We start from the raw sequence: 21,332 nt of genomic DNA on the forward strand, positions 1-21,332 counted from the left end.
GGAACGTTCACGCCTGGTAATCACTGGTACGTGGCCTCTACGATTAAGGCCCAAATGGTACTACTTTTGACCAGAGCGCTACAGGATGCATCCTTTATGGTACACATGTGAAGGGCTTTGACCTCAAACCTGATCTCACTATCTTCACACTGGGTTTGACTAGCAGACAGGATCATCTACACACAACATTATAGTAACATTCAGATATCAGACATAAGACAACTATGTTGGTGTCCTGTGAAGGGGAATTTTTCTCATCTTTGTGCCTCTTTCTATTCCGCAGCGTTCCATCAGCTTCCGCAGTGAGAGTCGGACGGAGACGCTCATGCCTCCTCGACCATGGACGCGGCCGGCCCCGCCTGCCAACACCAAGCGGCGAGACAGCAAGCTGTGGAGCGAGACATTTGACGTGCGGCTCGGACACCAGATGCTGTCCTCTAAGGAAATCAAACGCCAGGAGGTGAGGCTTTTCCTCACTGTTACCACAGGAACACTGTTACCACGGGAACACTGTTACCACGGGAACACTGTTACAAAATGATAGAAAATACCTGCTCACTGCTCCTGTATAGTTTAATGCAATTTTTAGACCAGAAGGTTTTCGTCTGGCTTTGATTTCAAGGAGTTTAACTAAAATTAAATTGGAGGTTGTGTGTGTGTGTTTAAACTCTAAGAATAGCATGGTTATAACAAGGATGTACATCTTCTAGAATGCATGAAATATGCTTAGATGAAGTGCCCGTGGCAAAACCCAAACCCAGAAAGAGAGATTCCCTAGTCTATGAGCAGATCCTGCCTGGTAAGCACTGATGGGAAAACCACAGATGTCTCACAGAGGAGCAACAGGGTCAGGAGTGGAGGGATGGGCTCCAATAACATCCCAGCTGCTTATTTCTCTCTCACCCCTCTCTGTCTTTCGCTCTCTCTCTCTCTCTCCCCTCTCTCTAGCTCTCCCTAATCCCCTCTCTCTATCTTTCTCTCTCTCTCCCCTTACTCTATCTCTCCCTCTGTCTTTCTCTCTCCCCTCTCTCTCCCTCTCTCGCTCTCCCCCCTCCCTCTATCTCTCCCTCCTCTCAATTCAATTCAATTCAAGGGGCTTTATTGGTATGGGAAACATGTGTTAACATTGCCAAAGCAAGTGAGGTAGATAATATATAAAGTGAAATAAACAATAAAAATGAAGAGTACATTACACATACAGAAGTTTCAAAAGAATAAAGACATTACAAATGTCATATTATACATATACAGTGTGGTAACAATGTACAAATGGTTAAAGGACACAAGATAAAATAAATAAGCATAAATATAGGTTGTATTTACAATGGTGTTTGTTCTTCACTGGTTGCCCTTTTCTTGTGGCAACAGGTGACACATCTTGCTGCTGTGATGGCACACTGTGGTATTTCACCCAGTAGATATGGGAGTTTATCAAAATTGGGTTTGTTTTCGAATTCTTTGAGGATCTGTGTAATCGGAGGGAAATATGTGTCTCTAATATGGTCATACATTGGGCAGGAGGTTAGGAAGTGCAGCTCAGTTCACTCTCTTTCTATAGCTCTCCCCTCTCTCTAGCTCTCCCTCTATCTCTCCCCCCCCCCCCTCTCTCTAGCTCTCCCTCTATCTCTCCCCCCCTCTCTCTCTAGCTCTCCCTCTACCTCTCCCCCCCCTGCTTCTGGAGATCTCTTCCACTCTCCCAGGCTTAAACTCAGTCCCAGAGGGGATCGAGTGCTACATCACTTCACAGTTTTAACAGTTAAAATTAGAAGGCCTGTCTGAAACATGCCCACCCCCTCCCTCCACTGAAATGAGGCCTCCTCCTCTCAGGCCACACAGAGAAGACATCAAAGGACTGGGGATATGGGATAGGGGGTTCACAACAGAACCCAGCTGTCCACTGGGAAGTATTGCATTTTTAGGGGTCAACGCGGTCCTATGCTTTTCTCTCTGTGTGCATAACAGAAGTCTTGTGGCTTTAGAGAGGCTAAGTGTTGAAAGATCATCTTTCTGCAAAGACCTTTAGATTTGTCAGTCTGACATTTGTTATTTCATACATGTACGCCTTTTTCTAAAAAGACAGAAAGAAGGAAAGAAATTATGTTTATATGTTTTCAATGTTCTTTATTTGTTCATGGTGGTAGAATAGCTGATGACTTGTTGTTTTTCTGAGATGTTTGACTAAACGAGGACCCTTGTTTCACCATTCTCATGTTGTCTTTACTTCCTCTGTGTGTTTGCAGGCCATCTTTGAGCTTTCTCAGGGCGAGCGGGATCTCATTGAGGATCTGAAGCTGGCCAAGAAGGTACCAGCTGCTTATTCAATCAATATCATTTCCCTTTTTCCTTTTCATTGAGCTTATCACAGCTAAGTTATTCTACCCTGGTGATCAGTCAGTCTCCGGTTTCCCCAGTGCTTCCACAATCACACACCTAAGACTGTAGCTCACACTCTCTCCCCCCCCTCTCTCTCTCTGCCATATTACTCTCTCTCTCTCTGCCATCTTACTCTCTCTATCTCCCCACTCTCTCTGCCCTCTGTTTCTTTCTTTCTTTCTTTCTCTCTCTCTCTCTCTCTCTCTCTCTCTCTCTCTCTCTCTCTTTCTGCCCTCTGTCTCTCTCTCTATCTCTCTCTGCCCTCTGTCTCTCTCTATCTCTCTCTCTGCCCACTCTCTCTGCCATATGTCTCTGTCTCTCTCTCTCTCTCTCTTTCTGCCCTCTGTCTCTCTCTCTATCTCTCTCTCTGCCCACTCTCTCTGCCATCTGTCTGTCTTTGTCTCTGTCTCTGTCTCTGTTTCTTTCTCTCTCTCTCTCTCTCTCTCTCTCTCTCTCTCTCTCTTTCTGCCCTCTGTCTCTCTCTCTATCTCTCTCTGCCCTCTGTCTCTCTCTATCTCTCTCTCTGCCCACTCTCTCTGCCATATGTCTCTGTCTCTCTCTCTCTCTCTCTTTCTGCCCTCTGTCTCTCTCTCTATCTCTCTCTCTGCCCACTCTCTCTGCCATCTGTCTGTCTTTGTCTCTGTCTCTGTCTCTGTTTCTGTCTCTCTCTCTCTCTCTCTCTCTCTCTCTCTCTGTCTCTCTCTCTCTCTCTCTCTCTCTCTCTCTCTCTCTCTCTCTCTCTCTCTCTCTCTCTCCCTCTCTCTGCTCCTGGGGATCTCTTCCACTCTCCCAGGCTTAAACTCAGTCCCAGAGGGGATCGAGTGCTACATCACTTCGCAGTTTTAACAGTTAAAATTAGAAGGCCTGTCTGAAACATGCCCACAAGACACCAACAGATGTTTAGATTATTTATGTCCAATACTGTTTCTGAAAATATCTTTAATATCTTCTGGACGTGTCCCATTTGACGGCAGTTACCTTTCTTAGCGCTGTTGTTTTACTTACATTGGGTGTGTAGTTTATATGATCCATCTACGCTTGGCTCAAGTAACTTATCTGGGTCAACCACTTGTAGATGTCCACACCACAAGCTACCAATTAACATGCCAATACCCCAAGGGTTTTTCCATCTTTAGAGGGCACGCTTGATTCTGCTTTCAAAGCTTCTAAAGCGTGTTTTAATGAAGCACGTGAGTAATATAAAGGGATACATCGAGTTTGGTTTCATTGTTACTGTTTTAATTGAAGCGTTCTCCTCTCTCTGTACCTGCAGGCGTACCATGACCCCATGCTGAAGCTGTCCATTATGACAGAGCATGAACTCACCCAGATCTTCGGAACCCTGGACTCCCTCATTCCGTTGCATGAAGGTGAGAATGGAAGCTTGCAAAGTGTAGAACCACAGGATAGGGAATTGCAAGGAAACACAGTGGCTCACACAAACACAGAAGCCATCACACACAGAGTCACGCAGGCACACACACACACACACACACGCACATGCACGCGTGTAGTTCTTACACCTAAAAGAGCCGTTAGACAGAGGCTGAGACCTCTCCTCCCTCTCATCCCTCAGATCTGCTGAGTCGATTGCGAGAGGCCAGGAAACCAGACGGCTCTACAGAAACTGTGGGACACATTCTAGTGGACTGGGTAAGACCCCTGATGTTATAATGCTGTTATAATGCTAGTGGACTGGGTAAGACCATTCATCCCCCTGATGTTATAATGCTGTTATAATGCTAGTGGACTGGGTAAGACCATTCATCCCCCTGATGTTATAATGCCATCAATTTACTTGAAACATTTCTGAGGAAGGACTTCAGCCATCCAGAACCCCAAAACAGCTAGTTTACGAGGCAGCCTGAGATGTTTGTTTTCCATAATGGAGCTATCTTATAAAAACAGATTCATCCCCTGTGTCTTAAGGACCTTTTGACCTAGTTATTTTTTGATTCCCAATTATCTCTCTCTCTCTGTGTGTGTGTGTTTGTGTGTGTGTGTGTGTGTGTGTGTGTGTGTGTGTGTGTGTGTGTGTGTGTGTGTGTGTGTGTGTGTGTGTGTGTGTGTGTGTGTGTGTGTGTGTGTGTGTGTACTCAGAGCTCGGTCAGTTGACCTCAGGGGTTCACACAACAACCGTAGCTGTTGATGACCCAGAGAAACGTCTATTGGTGTGAAGTCGGGTTACCCTGTGTGGAGGTTAAAATCAAAGCTCTTAACTAACATGAAACGATAACTTCCTCACAAGACGAGCAGTAACACTTTAGCTGGACAGTGAGCTGGAACCAGGCTAGTTCTGCTGTGTTGTGAAGTGAAGTTAGTGTGTCCAGGGCTGTTTGTTAGTGTAAGGATGCTGAGCAGCTCCTCTACCATCCCTCCATCCCTACTTCCTGTTTACACTAGGTAGTTATGGAGGAAAACAATGCGTGCTTGACAGGAACGCGGAGAGCTTCCTCTGCTTCTCAGCTGCTTTCTTGCCCTAGTCCCACCTCTCCTCTGAACTCCATTCCACAAGATGTCAATGTGGTTGCATAATAGAGTACATATTTCCCAATTCCACTTCATTTCCATGGTACATGACCTGGTTTATTTAGGCCTTCATTTATCTATCGGTTACATTAACACTGTGACATTGTTCTGGTTCTGACTGCACCAGCTCAGTGACATTCCTATACTGTTCAATGTGATGTAGACCAGGTACAATATTCAATATATTGAATAGATCTGGCGCTCCATTCAAAGATGAAGAGACTTGTTGTATGGTAGACCTACACAGAGACTTGTTGTATGGTAGACCTACACAGAGACTTGTTGTATGGTAGACCTACACAGAGACCTGTTGTATGGTAGACCTACACAGAGACTTGTTGTATGGTAGACCTACACAGAGACCTGTTGTATGGTAGACCTACACAGATACTTGTTGTATGGTAGACCTACACAGAGACTTGTTGTATGGTAGACCTACACAGAGACTTGTTGTATGGTAGACCTACACAGAGACTTGTTGTATGGTAGACCTACACAGAGACCTGTTGTATGGTAGACCTACACAGAGACCTGTTGTATGGTAGACCTACACAGATACTTGTTGTATGGTAGACCTACACAGAGACTTGTTGTATGGTAGACCTACACAGAGACTTGTTGTATGGTAGACCTACACAGAGACTTGTTGTATGGTAGACCTACACAGAGACCTGTTGTATGGTAGACCTACACAGATACTTGTTGTATGGTAGACCTACACAGAGACTTGTTGTATGGTAGACCTACACAGAGACTTGTTGTATGGTAGACCTACACAGAGACCTGTTGTATGGTAGACCTGCACAGAGACTTGTTGTATGGTAGACCTACACAGAGACTTGTTGTATGGTAGACCTACACAGAGACTTGTTGTATGGTAGACCTACACAGAGACTTGTTGTATGGTAGACCTACACAGAGACTTGTTGTATGGTAGACCTACACAGAGACCTGTTGTATGGTAGACCTACACAGAGACTTGTTGTATGGTAGACCTACACAGAGACTTGTTGTATGGTAGACCTACACAGAGACCTGTTGTATGGTAGACCTACACAGAGACTTGTTGTATGGTAGACCTACACAGAGACTTGTTGTATGGTAGACCTACACAGAGACTTGTTGTATGGTAGATGTACACAGAGACTTGTTGTATGGTAGACCTACACAGAGACTTGTTGTATGGTAGACCTACACAGAGACTTGTTGTATGGTAGACCTACACAGAGACTTGTTGTATGGTAGACCTACACAGAGACTTGTTGTATGGTAGACCTACACAGAGACCTGTTGTATGGTAGACCTACACAGAGACATGTTGTATGGCAGACCTACACAGAGACTTGTTGTATGGTAGACATACACAGAGACTTGTTGTATGGTAGACCTACACAGATACTTGTTGTATGGTAGACCTACACAGAGACTTGTTGTATGGTAGACCTACACAGAGACCTGTTGTATGGTAGACCTACACAGAGACTTGTTGTATGGTAGACCTACACAGAGACTTGTTGTATGGTAGACCTACACAGATACTTGTTGTATGGTAGACCTACACAGAGACTTGTTGTATGGTAGACCTACACAGAGACTTGTTGTATGGTGGACCTACACAGAGACTTGTTGTATGGTGGGGGGTCAATGCAAATAGTCCGGGTAGCCATTTAACTGTTCTGCAGTCTTGTGACTTGGGGGTCGAAGCTGTTAAGGAGCCTTTTGAACCTGGACCATGTTCTCCTGTACCACCTGCCTTGCAGAAAAAGACAACATTCTATGACTACAGTGTCTGAAGTCTTTGACCATTTTTAGGGCCTTCCTCTCCCACTGCCTGGTATAGAGTTCCTGGGTGGCATTGAGGGGAATAGGCGTTGTTGTGCCCTCTTTACAGCTGTCTTGGGACTATGATAGTTTGTTGGTGATGTGGACACCAAGGATTTTGTACCTCTCAACCTGCTCCACTACAGCTCCGTCGATGTGAATGGGTGCGTGCTCGGCCCTCCTTTTCCTGTAGTCCACGATCATCTCCTTTGTCTTGATCACGTGGTACCACACGGCCAGGTCTCTGACCTCCTCCCTATAGGCTGTCTCATTGTTGTTGGTGAACAGGCCTACCACAAACTTGGCAAACTTAATGATGGTGTTGGAGTATGCTTGGCCACGCAGTTATGGGTGAACAGGGAGTACAGGAGGGTACTAAGCACGCACTCCTAAGGGGCCTCCGTGTTGAGGATCCATGTGGCAGATGTGTTGTTACCTACCCTTACCACCTGGGGGCTGCTTTCAGGAAGTCCAAAATCCAGTTGCAGAGGGAGGTGTTTAATCCCAGGGTCCTTAGTTTATTGATGAGCTTTGAGGGTACAGGTACAGAGTCATTTAGACAGGTTACTTTGGCGTTCTTGGGCACAGGGACTATGGTGGTCTGCTTGAAACATGTAGGTATTACAGACTCGGTCAGGGACAGGTAGAAAATGTCAGTGAAGACACTTGCCAGTTGGTCAGCACATGCTCTGACTACTAGTCCTGGTAATCCGTCTGTAAATGTTGACCTGTTTAAAGATTTTACTCACATCGGCTACGGAGAATGTGATCACAGGCTAGCCAATAGGCAGGCTAGCCAAAAGGCAGGCTAGCCTAGCTAAATAGGCAGGCTAGCCTAGCTAAATAGGCAGGCTAGCCAAAAGGCAGGCTAGCCTAGCTAAATAGGCAGGCTAGCCTAGCTAAATAGGCAGGCTAGCCTAGCTAAATAGGCAGGCTAACCAAAAGGCAGGCTAGCCTAGCTAAATAGGCAGGCTAGCCTAGCTAAATAGGCAGGCTAGCCAAGCTAAATAGGCAGGCTAGCCAAGCTAAATAGGATGACTAAAGACAGTACAGTATGGGGAGAACAGAGCTAAAGTTGTCTGGCTGGATGTTACTGCCTGAGCAGGATGAGATGATGACTTTAAGGAATGAAAAGTAATAAAGTCGGCAAATAAAAACTGAGCACAACTGAAGTATTTGATCAGATATCGAAAACTGTGAGACTTGTTTTTTCATCCGACCTCAAAAATAATTATGGCCGCTGTACTGCAACGCCAGCTGTGCCACCAGAGACTCTGGGTTCGCGCCCAAGCTCTGTCGTAACCGGCCGCGACCGGCGTCGTCCAGGTTCCAGGTTAGGGAGGGCTTGGCCGGAAGGGAAATCCTTGTCTCATCGCGCACCAGCGACTCCTGTGGCGGGCCGGGCACAGTGCGCGCTAGCCAAGGTTGCCAGGTGCACGGTGTAGCCTCCGACACATTGGTGCGGCTGGCTTCCGGGTTGGATGCGCGCTGTGTTAAGAAGCAGTGCGGCTTGGTTGGGTTGTGTATCGGAGGACGCATGACTTTCAACCTTCGTCTCTCCCGAGCCCGTACGGTAGTTGTAGCGATGAGACAAGATAGTAGCTACTAAACAATTGGATACCACGAAATTGGGGAGAAAAAGGGGTAAAATTTTAAAATAAATAAATAAATAATAATAATTATGGAACATACACACTGCATAAGAGATCCTGCAATAAATATTAACTTGACTGAAGGAGAAACTCAATTACTGACCTCTCTCTCTCTCCCTCCCTCTCTCTCTCTCCCCCTCCTCCCTCCACCAGTTACCATGTCTGGACTCCTACAACTCATACTGCAGTAACCAGGTGGCAGCCAAAGCTCTGCTGGACCATAAGAAGCAGGATCACCGGGTGCATGACTTCCTGCAGCGCTGCCTGGAGTCGCCCTTTAGTAGGAAGCTGGACCTGTGGAACTTCCTGGATATACCCAGGAGCCGTCTGGTCAAATACCCTCTGCTGCTCAGGGAGATCCTCAAACACACACCTAACGACCATCCGGACCGTCAACACCTGGATGAGGCAGTGAGTGGATCTGGTGATAGACATGAATGTATAAACACACACAAACCCCACTAACACCACACACACACACAACCCCTCACTAACACCCCTCCCCCTCCACACACACAACCCCTCACTAACACCCCCCCCCACACACACACAACCCCTCACTAACACTCCCCCCCTCACTCCACACACACAACCCCTCACTAACACCCCCCCTCCACACACACAACCCCTCACTAACACCCTAACACCCCCCCCCCACACACACACACAACCCCCCCACTAACATTCCCCCCCACACACACACAACCCCCCACTAACACCCCCCCCCCACACACACACACACACACAACCCCCCCACACACATAAACCCCCCACTAACACTCCCCCCCCCCCCACACACACACACACACAACCCTCCACTAAGACTCCAACCCCCCCCCCCCCCACACACACATACCCCCCCACACACAACCCCCACTAACACCCCCCCCACACACACACACAAAAACTTAAATCACACTTTTCATTCCCTCTTCTTGTCACCAGATCAACATGATCCAGAGCATCGTGGCTGAGATCAACACCCAGACGGGTGAGTCTGAGTGCCGTTTCTACAAGGAGCGTCTCCTCTATCTGGAAGACAGCCAGAGAGACCTGCTCATTGACAGCTCCCGCATCCTCAGCTGTCACGGGGAACTGAAGAACAACAGGGGCGCTGTGAGTAGAGCTGCCTAGCATCTATCACTATTAACGCTTTGGAGTGTAACACACAGCAGACCTGCTACACCACACAGCTATAAAAACTTACAATAACAGGTAGCTTTCGTCATGCAAACACAATGCAAACACGACTCAGTGTAGCAGCTCTTTAGCGGTAAAACGGCATGGCAACATCTGCTGACAGGGAGTTCAAATGCATACTAACACTCTACTGCTGATGTACTGTAAGTAAGGTCAACGCTGAGGATATTTGTTTAGCATTGAATGAGGCACAGTTTTACGTTTGTACCGTACAGTGATATGAATGACCTCTAAATCCACACAGACCTGTGATGGTACGAGCAAACCCGCTGACCATGACCCCTAAAGCACCACACTCTGTCACCACATATCAATACGTCTACTGGGGTCAGGGGTCAACTCTGAGAGCATTGGTTCACCTGTAGGCCCTCGCTGAGTCACTACAGACCCTGGTTCGATTCCAGGCTGTATCACACCGTGCCGTGTTTGGGAGTCCCGTACGGGGGTGCATAATTGGCCTAGACTTTGTCCGGGGTAGGGTTTGGTCGGGTTAGGATTTGGCCGGGGTAGGGTTTGGCCGGGGTAGGGTTTGGCCGGGTTAGGATTTGGCCGGGGTAGGGTTTGGCCGGGGTAGGGTTTGGCCGGGGTAGGATTTGGCCGGGGTAGGGTTTGGCCGGGGTAGGGTTTGGCCGGGGTAGGATTTGTCCGGGTTAGGGTTTGGCCGGGGTAGGGTTTGTCCGGGTTAGGGTTTGGCCGGGGTAGGGTTTGTCCGGGTTAGGGTTTGGCCGGGTTAGGGTTTGGCCGGGGTAGGATTTGGCCGGGGTAGGGTTTGTCCGGGTTAGGGTTTGGCCGGGGTAGGGTTTGGCCGGAGTAGGGTTTGGCCGGAGTAGGATTTGGTCGGGGTAGGATTTGGTCGGGTTAGGGTTTGGCCGGAGTAGGGTTTGGCCGGAGTAGGGTTTGGCCGGGGTAGGGTTTGGCCGGGGTAGGATTTGGTCGGGTTAGGGTTTGGCCGGAGTAGGGTTTGGTCGGGTTAGGGTTTGGCCGGGTTAGGGTTTGGCCGGAGTAGGGTTTGGCCGGGGTAGGATTTGGTCGGGTTAGGGTTTGGCCGGAGTAGGGTTTGGTCGGGTTAGGGTTTGGCCGGGTTAGGGTTTGGCCGGAGTAGGGTTTGGCCGGAGTAGGGTTTGGTCGGGTTAGGGTTTGGTCGGGTTAGGGTTTGGCCGGGTTAGGGTTTGGCCGGAGTAGGGTTTGGCCGGAGTAGGATTTGGTCGGGTTAGGGTTTGGCCGGAGTAGGATTTGGCCGGAGTAGGGTTTGGCCGGGTTAGGGTTTGGCCGGAGTAGGATTTGGTCGGAGTAGGGTTTGGTCGGGTTTGGCCGGAGTAGGGTTTGGTCGGGTTAGGGTTTGGCCGGAGTAGGGTTTGGTCGGGTTAGGGTTTGGCCGGAGTAGGGTTTGGTCGGAGTAGGGTTTGGTCGGAGTAGGGTTTGGCCGGGTTAGGGTTTGGCCGGAGTAGGGTTTGGTCGGAGTAGGGTTTGGCCGGAGTAGGGTTTGGTCGGGTTAGGGTTTGGCCGGAGTAGGGTTTGGCCGGAGTAGGGTTTGGCCGGAGTAGGGTTTGGTCGGGTTAGTGTTTGGCCGGAGTAGGGTTTGGTCGGGTTAGGGTTTGGCCGGAGTAGGGTTTGGCCGGAGTAGGGTTTGGCCGGAGTAGGGTTTGGCCGGAGTAGGGTTTGGCCGGAGTAGGGTTTGGCCGGGTTAGGGTTTGGCCGGAGTAGGGTTTGGTCGGGTTAGGGTTTGGCCGGAGTAGGGTTTGGTCGGGTTAGGGTTTGGCCGGAGTAGGGTTTGGCCGGAGTAGGGTTTGGCCGGAGTAGGGTTTGGCCGGAGTAGGGTTTGGCCGGAGTAGGGTTTGGCCGGAGTAGGGTTTGGCCGGGTTAGGGTTTGGTCGGGGTAGGCCGTCACTTTAAATAAGAATTTGATCTTAACTGACATGCCTAGTTAAATAAAGGTAAAATATTTAAATAAATTAAATAAAGGTGAAAAATAAAGAGAATGAAACATATCATCACGTGCATAGTGTGTGTTTAGAGAAAAACATTATCTCGTGACATGCTGAGAAGATGATTGGGCTCTGGGTGCCGAAGTGAGGAAAAAACATAACGTTGTGGACTGTCAGTCAGAGAGAGGGGCTGTAACATTCGTTTCATCTCCTCCCTTCAACCAAAGCCTTTAATTTGGGTTTTGTTCACCATGTTTGTGCAGCATGGTACAAATTGGAAGCACCTGGTCACGTGTCGTTAGATGTTAGACGTTGTATATATCCCGATCCATCATGGGGTAGTAGTAGCATACTGGTGGTTTGGGTTTTGATACGGTTCAGTTCCCACCATCGCTCCTGCTTCAGCCCAGCAGTAATGACAGGGTAGTGGTGGTGTGGAGAGGGATGGAGAGAGTGGGAAGGGGAAAGAGGGAAGGAGAGAAGGAGGGAGAGAGGGAGTAATCCCAGGAAAGGAGAGACAGAAGGCTATTAATCAGGCTGTGCTACGCTAGCTCACCATGACCGACCCAAGCGGAGGCACTCACAGCCTTTCAAGTCCAGTGGGGAAAAACAGTGAAACATTACCATATTGTGTTATAACAATCAACCAATAAATCCACATGTATTATACGGAACAATGACTAAAGCCATTACACTAAAGATCTGCACATTCATTCAGCTATTTTTATCAACTGTTAATATGAGAAGAATAGAAGCCTACAGGTCGTTAGAATCTAGGTGAGGTCGGGTCAGAGTGACTCACAGTCGCCTAACAGGGCCCTTGTCTCTGTCTATCTGCAGTAAAGTGTTGTTATTTAAGGAGGAACACTGACACAGAGAGAGAAAGACAAACATATGAACGTTTCTCTTGTTTCCTCTTGTCACGCTGGTTTCATCTAAACCAGCCCATTGAAACCTGAGGGTCTCCATTCAGACACACAGAGCCTGTACTCACATCCGCCACAGATGTTCGGTTCCTTTATGCTCAACCATGACCGGCTTGTGTTCTACATTAGACTCGTTCTTATACCCTCTCATAACAGTATCTCAGAAAGGTACAGAGTTGTTATAAGTGAAACTGTAAATGTTGAGAGAAGACCGATCCCTGTTTGATGGAGTGTTGTTAGTGGGTGTTCTATCGTCAGGGTTCACTGTGTTCTTACTCAACACAACCCTGGGTGCCTCTACATCACATCTCTGCTAAAGTCTGTTACAACATTACAGGACTTCTTTGTCTCTACTCCCGTAAGTCGTCCATTGTTTAGTAAACACTGGTCCTCTTAAATCAAACAGTGGAAGTGTTACAGGAACACATCATCCCTTCCTACTCCAGTTCTCAGTTCTCTTATGGATCATGCAGTGGCAGCTCAAGAAGCCGTTCATCACATGGAAAGGAAAACAAATGGGCCAAAGTATCTCTGAGACTTGTGTTTGAAATAGAGCATGTAAACTGGAGTGTGTTTAAAGCAAAGATACCACCCATGCTGGTGTTGTTCGTACTATTTTCTAGTCTGAGGAGTTTGATTTTCTGAGAGTAGTTGGCCTGCTGCTGAAATATCTGGCCCTGTTTGGTCCAATGACCTTATTTCCAATGTAGCTATGAATTGTATTGTGTTATGGTGTATTGCATTTTTTGTTATTGACTACTGCTGCCTCCAGAGCTCCCTTGATAAATATATTCTAATGAGATCCCATTGAGTAACCTGGATAAATATGTTTTAAATGAGGAAAAAGCAGCAGACCCTTTACGCCTTCCTTTCCCCTCTTTCTCCAGAAGCTACATGTGTTCCTGTTCCAGGACGTGCTGGTCATAACCAGGGCCATCACCCACAGCGAGCAGCTGCACTACCAGCTGTACCGCCAGCCCATCCCAGTCAGAGAGCTGCAGTGGGAGGACCTGCAGGACGGGGAGATCCGTCTGGGGGGCTCCATCAGAGGGGCCTTCAGCAACAACGAGAGGAGTGAGTGTTTAATCCATAGAATTACATACAGTGCCTTGCGAAAGTATTCGGCCCCCTTGAACTTTGCGACCTTTTGCCACATTTCAGGCTTCAAACATAAAGATATAAAACTGTATTTTTTTGTGAAGAATCAACAACAAGTGGGACACAATCATGAAGTGGAACGACATTTATTGGATATTTCAAACTTTTTTAACAAATCAAAAACTTAAAAATTGGGCGTGCAAAATTATTCAGCCCCTTTACTTTCAGTGCAGAAAACTCTCTCCAGAAGTTCAGTGAGGATCTCTGATCTCTGGATCCAAAGAACACCATACCTACTGTGAAGCATGGGGGTGGAAACATAATGCTTTGGGGCTGTTTTTCTGCGAAGGGACCAGGACGACTGATCCGTGTAAAGGAAAGAATGAATGGGGCCATGTATTGTGAGATTTTGAGTGAAAACCTCCTTCCATCAGCAAGGGCATTGAAGATGAAACGTGGCTGGGTCTTTCAGCATGACAATGAGGATGTTCACAAATGTTCACTGCTGTTTACAAATGCTCTCCATCCAACCTCACTGAGCTTGAGCTGTTTTGCAAGGAGGAATGGGAAAAAATGTCAGTCTCTCGATGTGCAAAACTGATAGAGACATACCCCAAGCGACTTACAGCTGTAATCGCAGCAAAAGGTGCCGCTACAAAGTATTAACTTAAGGGGGCTGAATAATTTTGCACGCCCAATTTTTCAGTTTTTGATTTGTTAAAAAAGTTTGAAATATCCAATAAATGTCGTTCCACTTCATGATTGTGTCCCACTTGTTGTTGATTCTTCACAAAAAAATACAGTTTTATATCTTTATGTTTGAAGCCTGAAATGTGGCAAAAGGTCGCAAAGTTCAAGGGGGCCGAATACTTTCGCAAGGCACTGTATAGAACATTGGAATATGAATTATAGGATCTCTATGGTTTATCCCTAGTGGATAACGACTGTGGCCGCCGATAACTGGAGCCTGATACCCCTATCCTATTAATAATAACTAGAGCCTGACACCCCTATCCTATTAATAATAACTAGAGCCTGACACCCCTATCCTATTAATAATAACTAGAGCTTGACACCCCTATTGTATTAATAATAACTAGAGCTTGACACCCCTATCCTATTAATAATTACTGGAGCCTGACACCCCTATCCTATTAATAATAACTAGAGCCTGACACCCCTATCCTATTAATAATAACTAGAGCCTGACACCCCTATCCTATTAATAATAACTAGAGCCTGACACCCCTATCCTATTAATAATAACTAGAGCCTGACACTCCTATCCTATTAATAATAACTAGAGCCTGACACCCCTATCCTATTAATAATAACTAGAGCCTGACACCCCTATCCTATTAATAATTACTGGAACCTGACACCCCTATCCTATTAATAATAACTAGAGCCTGACACCCCTATCCTATTAATAATAACTAGAGCCTGACACCCCTATCCTATTAATAATAACTAGAGCTTGACACCCCTATCCTATTAATAATTACTGGAACCTGACACCCCTATCCTATTAATAATAACTAGAGCCTGACACCCCTATCCTATTAATAATAACTAGAGCCTGACACCCCTATCCTATTAATAATAACTAGAGCTTGACACCCCTATCCTATTAATAATAACTAGAGCCTGACACCCCTATCCTATTAATTATAACTAGAGCCTGACACCCCTATCCTATTAATAATAACTGGAGCTTGACACCACTATCCTATTAATAATGTGGTCTTTAACTTGGAATCGGCCTGTATCTAACTTCATCTCTCCTCTCCTTTCCCACATCAGCCAAAAACTTCTTCAGAGTGTCGTTTCATAGTGGCGGCCAGCTCCAGTCCCACTCGTTCCAAGCCAGCGATGCCTTCAACAAACAGCAGTGGCTCAACTGCATCCGCCAGGCCAAAGGAGCCGCTGAGTCGGCCGTGGGGGTGGGGATTCCTGTAGGGGTGGGAACCAGTAGCAGTGACCCAGACCCCCGTCCAAGCCTACTCAGCCCCCAGAGACCTCTGAGTCCTACAACACCTCCCCTCTCAGGAGCACTGTCCCCCCAGCCAGAGAGCATGGACCACAGTGACAGTGACTCGTCTGTAGACTCTCCAGATTGTAGCATGGACATGGACACGGCCGAGGCGTCTGACTCCACCACAGGCTGGCCTGGCTCCGCCCAGATGGACCAAACAGACTCTAGTAGCAGCAGCAGGCCAGCAGAAGTGTGACCACTGGGGTGTCAAGGCTACACCTGGGCAGTATTGGTGGTAACATGGCGATGTTCTTTATATGCGGGAGGGAGGCAACATAGTGGGTGGATATTGTAGAGCACTTCTTTTCTCTACCCCTTTTTTTCATTTGTTTGTTTTTCTCTTAACTTTCTTTCTATGAGACAGTGGTGTAGTCTATAGCAGTGGTATCCATGTGTCTTAGCTGTGACTGGCAGGTCTACTATGGATGTCTACATGGAGAGGAAGGCAGCCATGACTGGGACCTCAGGACAGTATTGTTGTTGTTGCTCCTGCTCTGACTCTTGACCTCTGCTGTGGGCGGAGTCCTCCTACCCTACAGACAGGCTCCTCTCATCACCTTCTCACCACAACTAGAAACACTGCCATCACCTCTTATCCCACTGCACTACTACTGTGGTCGCCCAGAGCAAAGAGAATACATGGATGATATTCCTTTTATATATATAGAATATATTGTATGTAGGAATCTAGAGAACCTGTTGCGTTTGCAATAATTGACCCAGTCAAAATGACCAGACGAATGTTTTCAAAGACAATCAATATGATGATATGTTGTTGTTGTTGTTGTTAGGACTTGACATGGAGTTATAGTTCATTTGGTTAAGAATGGGTTACAACAGTGTTAATGGGGCATAGTTGTTTGCTACAGATTCTTCCCACATCTTGGCCAGAACTAGGATGTTCCAGAACTATGGCGTTCCAGAACTATGGCGTTCCAGAACTATGGTGTTCCAGAACTATGGCGTTCCAGATCTAGGGCGTTCCAGATCTAGGGCGTTCCAGATCTAGGGCGTTCCAGATCTAGGGCGTTCCAGAGGTCAGCAATTGGCATCTAGAACTGGCCTCTTGGTAATGTAACCTAGTATAAACACATCACTCAGAGGGGAGAGCTGTTATTATTGGTGGGTCAAGCTGGTTTGATTAATTGGGTGTTTTTTTTTTATATCCTGTCTAAAGTTAAATTCTGCAATGGTGGGAAAGGGCTCATAAGTGAGCATTCACTGTAGTCTACACCTGTTGTATTCTGCGCATGTGACCATTTTTTAAAAATTAATATGAGTTTTAAAAAAAAATGATAGGACCACCTATTTCTCCACAAGTAGGAAGTGGGAACAGAAGTATTTTACAGCAAGTAAACAGCCCTTCCTGGAGGAAGCAAGATTCTCCGTGGTGTTAAGAGTCAATGTCTTACAGAGAAGCTTTGTATTAAAAACAGTATTAAATGAATTACTTTTAGTGTGTTTTAGTAGTGTCAGGTTTTTATCACCCACAAAGTTCTTTACTCACTGGACATTTCTGTTAAAAAGCGATGCTGAGACTTCTGTATGGTTTAAAGAAGTAGTCGCATGTGTCATAGCTAAACTCAGACCAGTCCTCTGTCACTGGGTGCTCTCGGTGTTGAACTGATAAACTAGGACTGCTAAATCATTGGCAAAAATGTGTACGTGTCGGGTAATTATAATCTTGTGCAAGTTTACTTGTGGGGCCTCATGTTCTCTTTCATTTGAATATAATGTCACGTGTTAAAAAAGGAATCAGTTTGACCAAGTAATCACTAAAATAAATATCCAAAATACAGTATATTATTTTATTGTTTTGTTTTTTAAAGAAATGTATTGAAATGTATTCTTTAGGATGTCTATTTATAGTAATTGTTTTCTATGAATTAATGTTATATGCGTTTGTTTGGTTCATGCTGGAGACTAGAGGTGAGAATTATGGTTGTACAGGGAGATATGGGACTGGGAAGGGCCTAAAGAACTAGACTGGAAAGGAAGGGTTTCAGAACTAGCTACGTATGTGGCTGTAGGATATGTAAACCTTCAGACACATGGACTGGAAAGGAAGGGTTTCAGAACTAGCTACGTATGTGGCTGTGGGCTATGTAAACCTTCAGACACATGGACTGGAAAGGAAGGGTTTCAGAACTAGCTACGTATGTGGCTGTGGGCTATGTAAACCTTCAGACACATGGACTTGAAAGGAAGGGTTTCAGAACTAGCTACGTATGTGGCTGTAGGCTATGTAAACCTTCAGACACATGGACTTGAAAGGAAGGGTTTCAGAACTAGCTACGTATGTGGCTGTAGGCTATGTAAACCTTCAGACACATGGACTTGAAAGGAAGGGTTTCAGAACTAGCTACGTATGTGGCTGTAGGCTATGTAAACCTTCAGACACATGGACTTGAAAGGAAGGGTTTCAGAACTAGCTACGTATGTGGCTGTAGGCTATGTAAACCTTCAGACACATGGACTTGAAAGGAAGGGTTTCAGAACTAGCTACGTATGTGGCTGTAGGCTATGTAAACCTTCAGACACATGGACTTGAAAGGAAGGGTTTCAGAACTAGCTACGTATGTGGCTGTAGGCTATGTAAACCTTCAGACACATGGACTTGAAAGGAAGGGTTTCAGAACTAGCTACGTATGTGGCTGTAGGCTATGTAAACCTTCAGACACATGGACTTGAAAGGAAAAGAGACCATATTGAAATATGATATATGAACTGACTGAAAAAGATTGACATGAACATGTATAACCTAATGGAATTTAGATTGTACCAAATAAAAGATGGGAACCAAACCATATTTGTCATGTTTATTATGGTCTGTTGTGATATTAAGCTATATTCCATGCAATGACTTATCATTTTTCCCATGTAGCTGTGATCCAAGTCCATTTCTAGCTATAAAATACAATCGCTATTTCACTGATAAGATTTCTACAATACATGACAGTACATCAATACCTTAGCAGATACTTGCTAGACTCATGACAAGATACTGCAGTTGTGATTTTACTAACTTTAAATCCCTCTGTGTAACAACATGTTAGTCAAAATAATACAAAATATAAATGTTTTATTGTCACATACACCGGATAGGTGCAATGAAATGTGTTGTTTTACAGGGTCATACAATGTATTACTACAATATAATGAGAGTCGCCATTAGCTACTGCACATGCAGCTGCTTCTCTTCCTGCGGGGTCCACAGAAAACATACAAATACATGCCCATGTACAGAACAGTACTAGACAACAACAACAACATAAGATATTACATTAAATAAAAAGAAAGAAACAAGAGTTATATATACATAGGAAAGACACCAAGTGACAAAAAATAATACTATTTACACACTATTCATATATACATCTTAATATTATTGTATACAGTACAGTTCAATGAGATATTTAGAAAGAATTACAACAATGTGTAAGATTGGAGGATTGTTTTGTGTGAACTCACAATAAAGTAAAACGCCTCAACTATAGTGGTAAACATCATACACAAAGAGAGTGAAGTATACCGTCATGGCATGGAACACCCTTAATGGCTCAACTGTTGGAGATGCTGATTACCCCTCATGGGGCCTCTCTTAGCCAATAGTAGTGGCTGGGGCCCTCTTAGAAGGCTACCACAGGTGAGAAAGGCCTAATCAGACAAGTGTGTTGGTGTATGTCTCCTGAGCTAAATGGTTTGTTTAATTCCCATTTGTCATGATGCAATCACATGCAATCAGACCAAGGAGAAGACAGACACACGTTAGTTTGGATGTCAGTTTGTTTTTGCTTTCTTTACAACTCCTTGTGGAATTGTCAGGCCAAGAGCACAAACAGATCTGGGACCAGGCTAGACACAATGCCCCTGTTCCCCAGAGAGAAAGCCTTATTGGTGGGCTTACAGGCATTGGCGTACCTTGTCTCCCGAGGGCCTCGCCTCATGCCGGCTCAGGTTTCTTTTGTCCATCTGTGCATCAGGACAACAAAACAAATAGCATGTCATTCAAGAGCTGATTATTTTAGTCAGTAAATACGTGGAAGGAAACAGTGCTTGTGAATATTTCGGAAACACAAATTTAAAAAATATATACAATGAAATAAAACAGGCTACTCTTGTATAATGACTTCGTATATCTCACGTGTAAAATGTAATATAAAGTGAGCCCTCATGCCGTTCGTTCATATACCCGCAGGTGGCGCTAAAACCCTTCGCAATAAACCCAATGCATCGATTGCCTGATTCCGCAGCGTCAGCGGTGGTGTTGGGGGGAGCGAGGCAATCCGTGCGTCGAAAACGTCAGTGAAGCAGCATGGCGGAGATGTGTTTGGAGTGTCTGTGCTCTGAGTGTGTGGGGAAAAAACACTCTCAGCCGATTTAACAAGAAAGATCAGTGTCTATTGCATTTTTTTTGGTCAAATAAGTGTTTATCTAAGATGGAGAGCCACAGTGGTGGCAGCGTCCCTGCATCGAAATACAGCTCAGTGAAATATTACATCCCACCCGAGACTTACGTTACACCAAGTCAAGATGGCGAGCATTCTGGTACCGAGCAAGCTGTTGGTACCGAGACTAGACCGAGAACTGGAGTGTCTTCTACGCAATATATTCCAAAGGCGGGGGACCGCTTGAACTTTCAAATACCGAGAAAGAACAAAGAAAAGAGAGGTAGCTACTTTCTCAATAGCTAAATTCGCCGTATATGCTAGCTAGCTGATGTTTTCCCACATTTAAATAATGCTAACGTTACTGCATGCTAGCTGGTAGCTAAGCTAGCTAGCTAGTTGTAAACAAACTGTATTCCATCTGTCTGATCATTGAATTTGACCCCGTTCAGCAAATAACTAGAGGGTAACGTTAGCTTGTTAACTTAGCATGTTCTTCGCTAAGGTTAACTGCTTTTATTGCACCTGAAATTGACACATGGTTTACCCGGTCAGGTAGCTACTTTGGCTAGGTAGCCATTGGAGTGTAGAGTGGTGGTGGGCAATACATGAGAGTTGTGTTAGTTAGAGGTCTTGTGTGAAATGTGCATGCTGTTAGCCTACATCTTACACACCGTTTCAGCAGGTAACGTTAGCACGCTAGTAGTCTTTGTTTGGACACACCCACGGTCCCTGGTTGTCGTTACATACCCTTCCAGACAGAAGTGACTTTGGATCCTAAATACAGGGAACAAGTCCGAGACAACCAGTTCTACAGGACACAATTTAGAGGTAGAGGTGCCATTTCTCGAGACCCAATTAGTCAGTATGTCGTAGTGTTTTGTATGTTATTGATAGAAAAAAATTGTTGGACCAGAATAATATAGATTTGATTTGTTACTCTGAAAAGTGTACTCTGGGTGTGTTTTTATTGCTGGGCAATTTTTAGCCCTTGATAATCTTTGTTCCGTTACACTCGGAAGATTATTCAGACACCTTGACTTTATCCACATTTGTTACGTTACTGTTTTTATTATAAAATTAATTAAAATATTTGTTTTCCTCAATCTACACACAATACCCCATAATGACAAAGCTAAAACAGATTTAGAACATTTTGCAAATCTATAAAAAAACAACAAAAACACCTTATTTACATAGGTTTTCAGACCCTTTGCTATGAAACTCGAAATTGAGCTCGGGTGCATCCTGTTTCCATTGAGTGTCCTTGAGATGATTGGAGTCCACCTGTGGTAAATTATATTGATTGGACATGATTTGGTAATGCACACACCTGTCTATATAAGGTCCCACAGTTGAAAGTACATTTCAGAGCAAAAACCAAG

General features: G+C 45.5%; 2 protein-coding genes across 4 annotated transcripts in view; both read left to right on the forward strand.

Annotated features, from left to right (window-relative positions):
- Positions 1-18,363, forward strand: part of LOC110493277 (rho guanine nucleotide exchange factor 3) — a 104,365-nt gene extending 86,002 nt beyond the window's left edge. For all 3 annotated transcript variants that reach the window (XM_036950798.2, XM_036950800.2, XM_036950799.2), the window contains 8 exons: positions 284-460; positions 2,241-2,303; positions 3,647-3,743; positions 3,950-4,026; positions 8,529-8,786; positions 9,321-9,491; positions 13,314-13,500; positions 15,328-18,363. In XM_036950798.2, coding sequence (XP_036806693.2) covers positions 284-460; positions 2,241-2,303; positions 3,647-3,743; positions 3,950-4,026; positions 8,529-8,786; positions 9,321-9,491; positions 13,314-13,500; positions 15,328-15,755 — 1,458 coding nt within the window. In that variant the 3' untranslated portion in view covers positions 15,756-18,363. The remainder of the gene's footprint in view (positions 1-283; positions 461-2,240; positions 2,304-3,646; positions 3,744-3,949; positions 4,027-8,528; positions 8,787-9,320; positions 9,492-13,313; positions 13,501-15,327) is intronic.
- Positions 18,364-19,808: 1,445 nt separating this feature from the next.
- The window catches only part of LOC110494743 (protein TASOR), a 28,745-nt gene continuing 27,221 nt past the window's right edge, over positions 19,809-21,332 (forward strand). The window contains exon 1 of the mRNA XM_036950791.2: positions 19,809-20,230. Within this exon, the coding sequence (XP_036806686.2) occupies positions 19,999-20,230 (232 nt within the window). The 5' untranslated portion in view covers positions 19,809-19,998. The remainder of the gene's footprint in view (positions 20,231-21,332) is intronic.

Source organism: Oncorhynchus mykiss, chromosome 17, assembly GCF_057628025.1.
Source record: "Oncorhynchus mykiss isolate SJ-2025 chromosome 17, ASM5762802v1, whole genome shotgun sequence".
Taxonomy (NCBI): domain Eukaryota; kingdom Metazoa; phylum Chordata; class Actinopteri; order Salmoniformes; family Salmonidae; genus Oncorhynchus; species Oncorhynchus mykiss.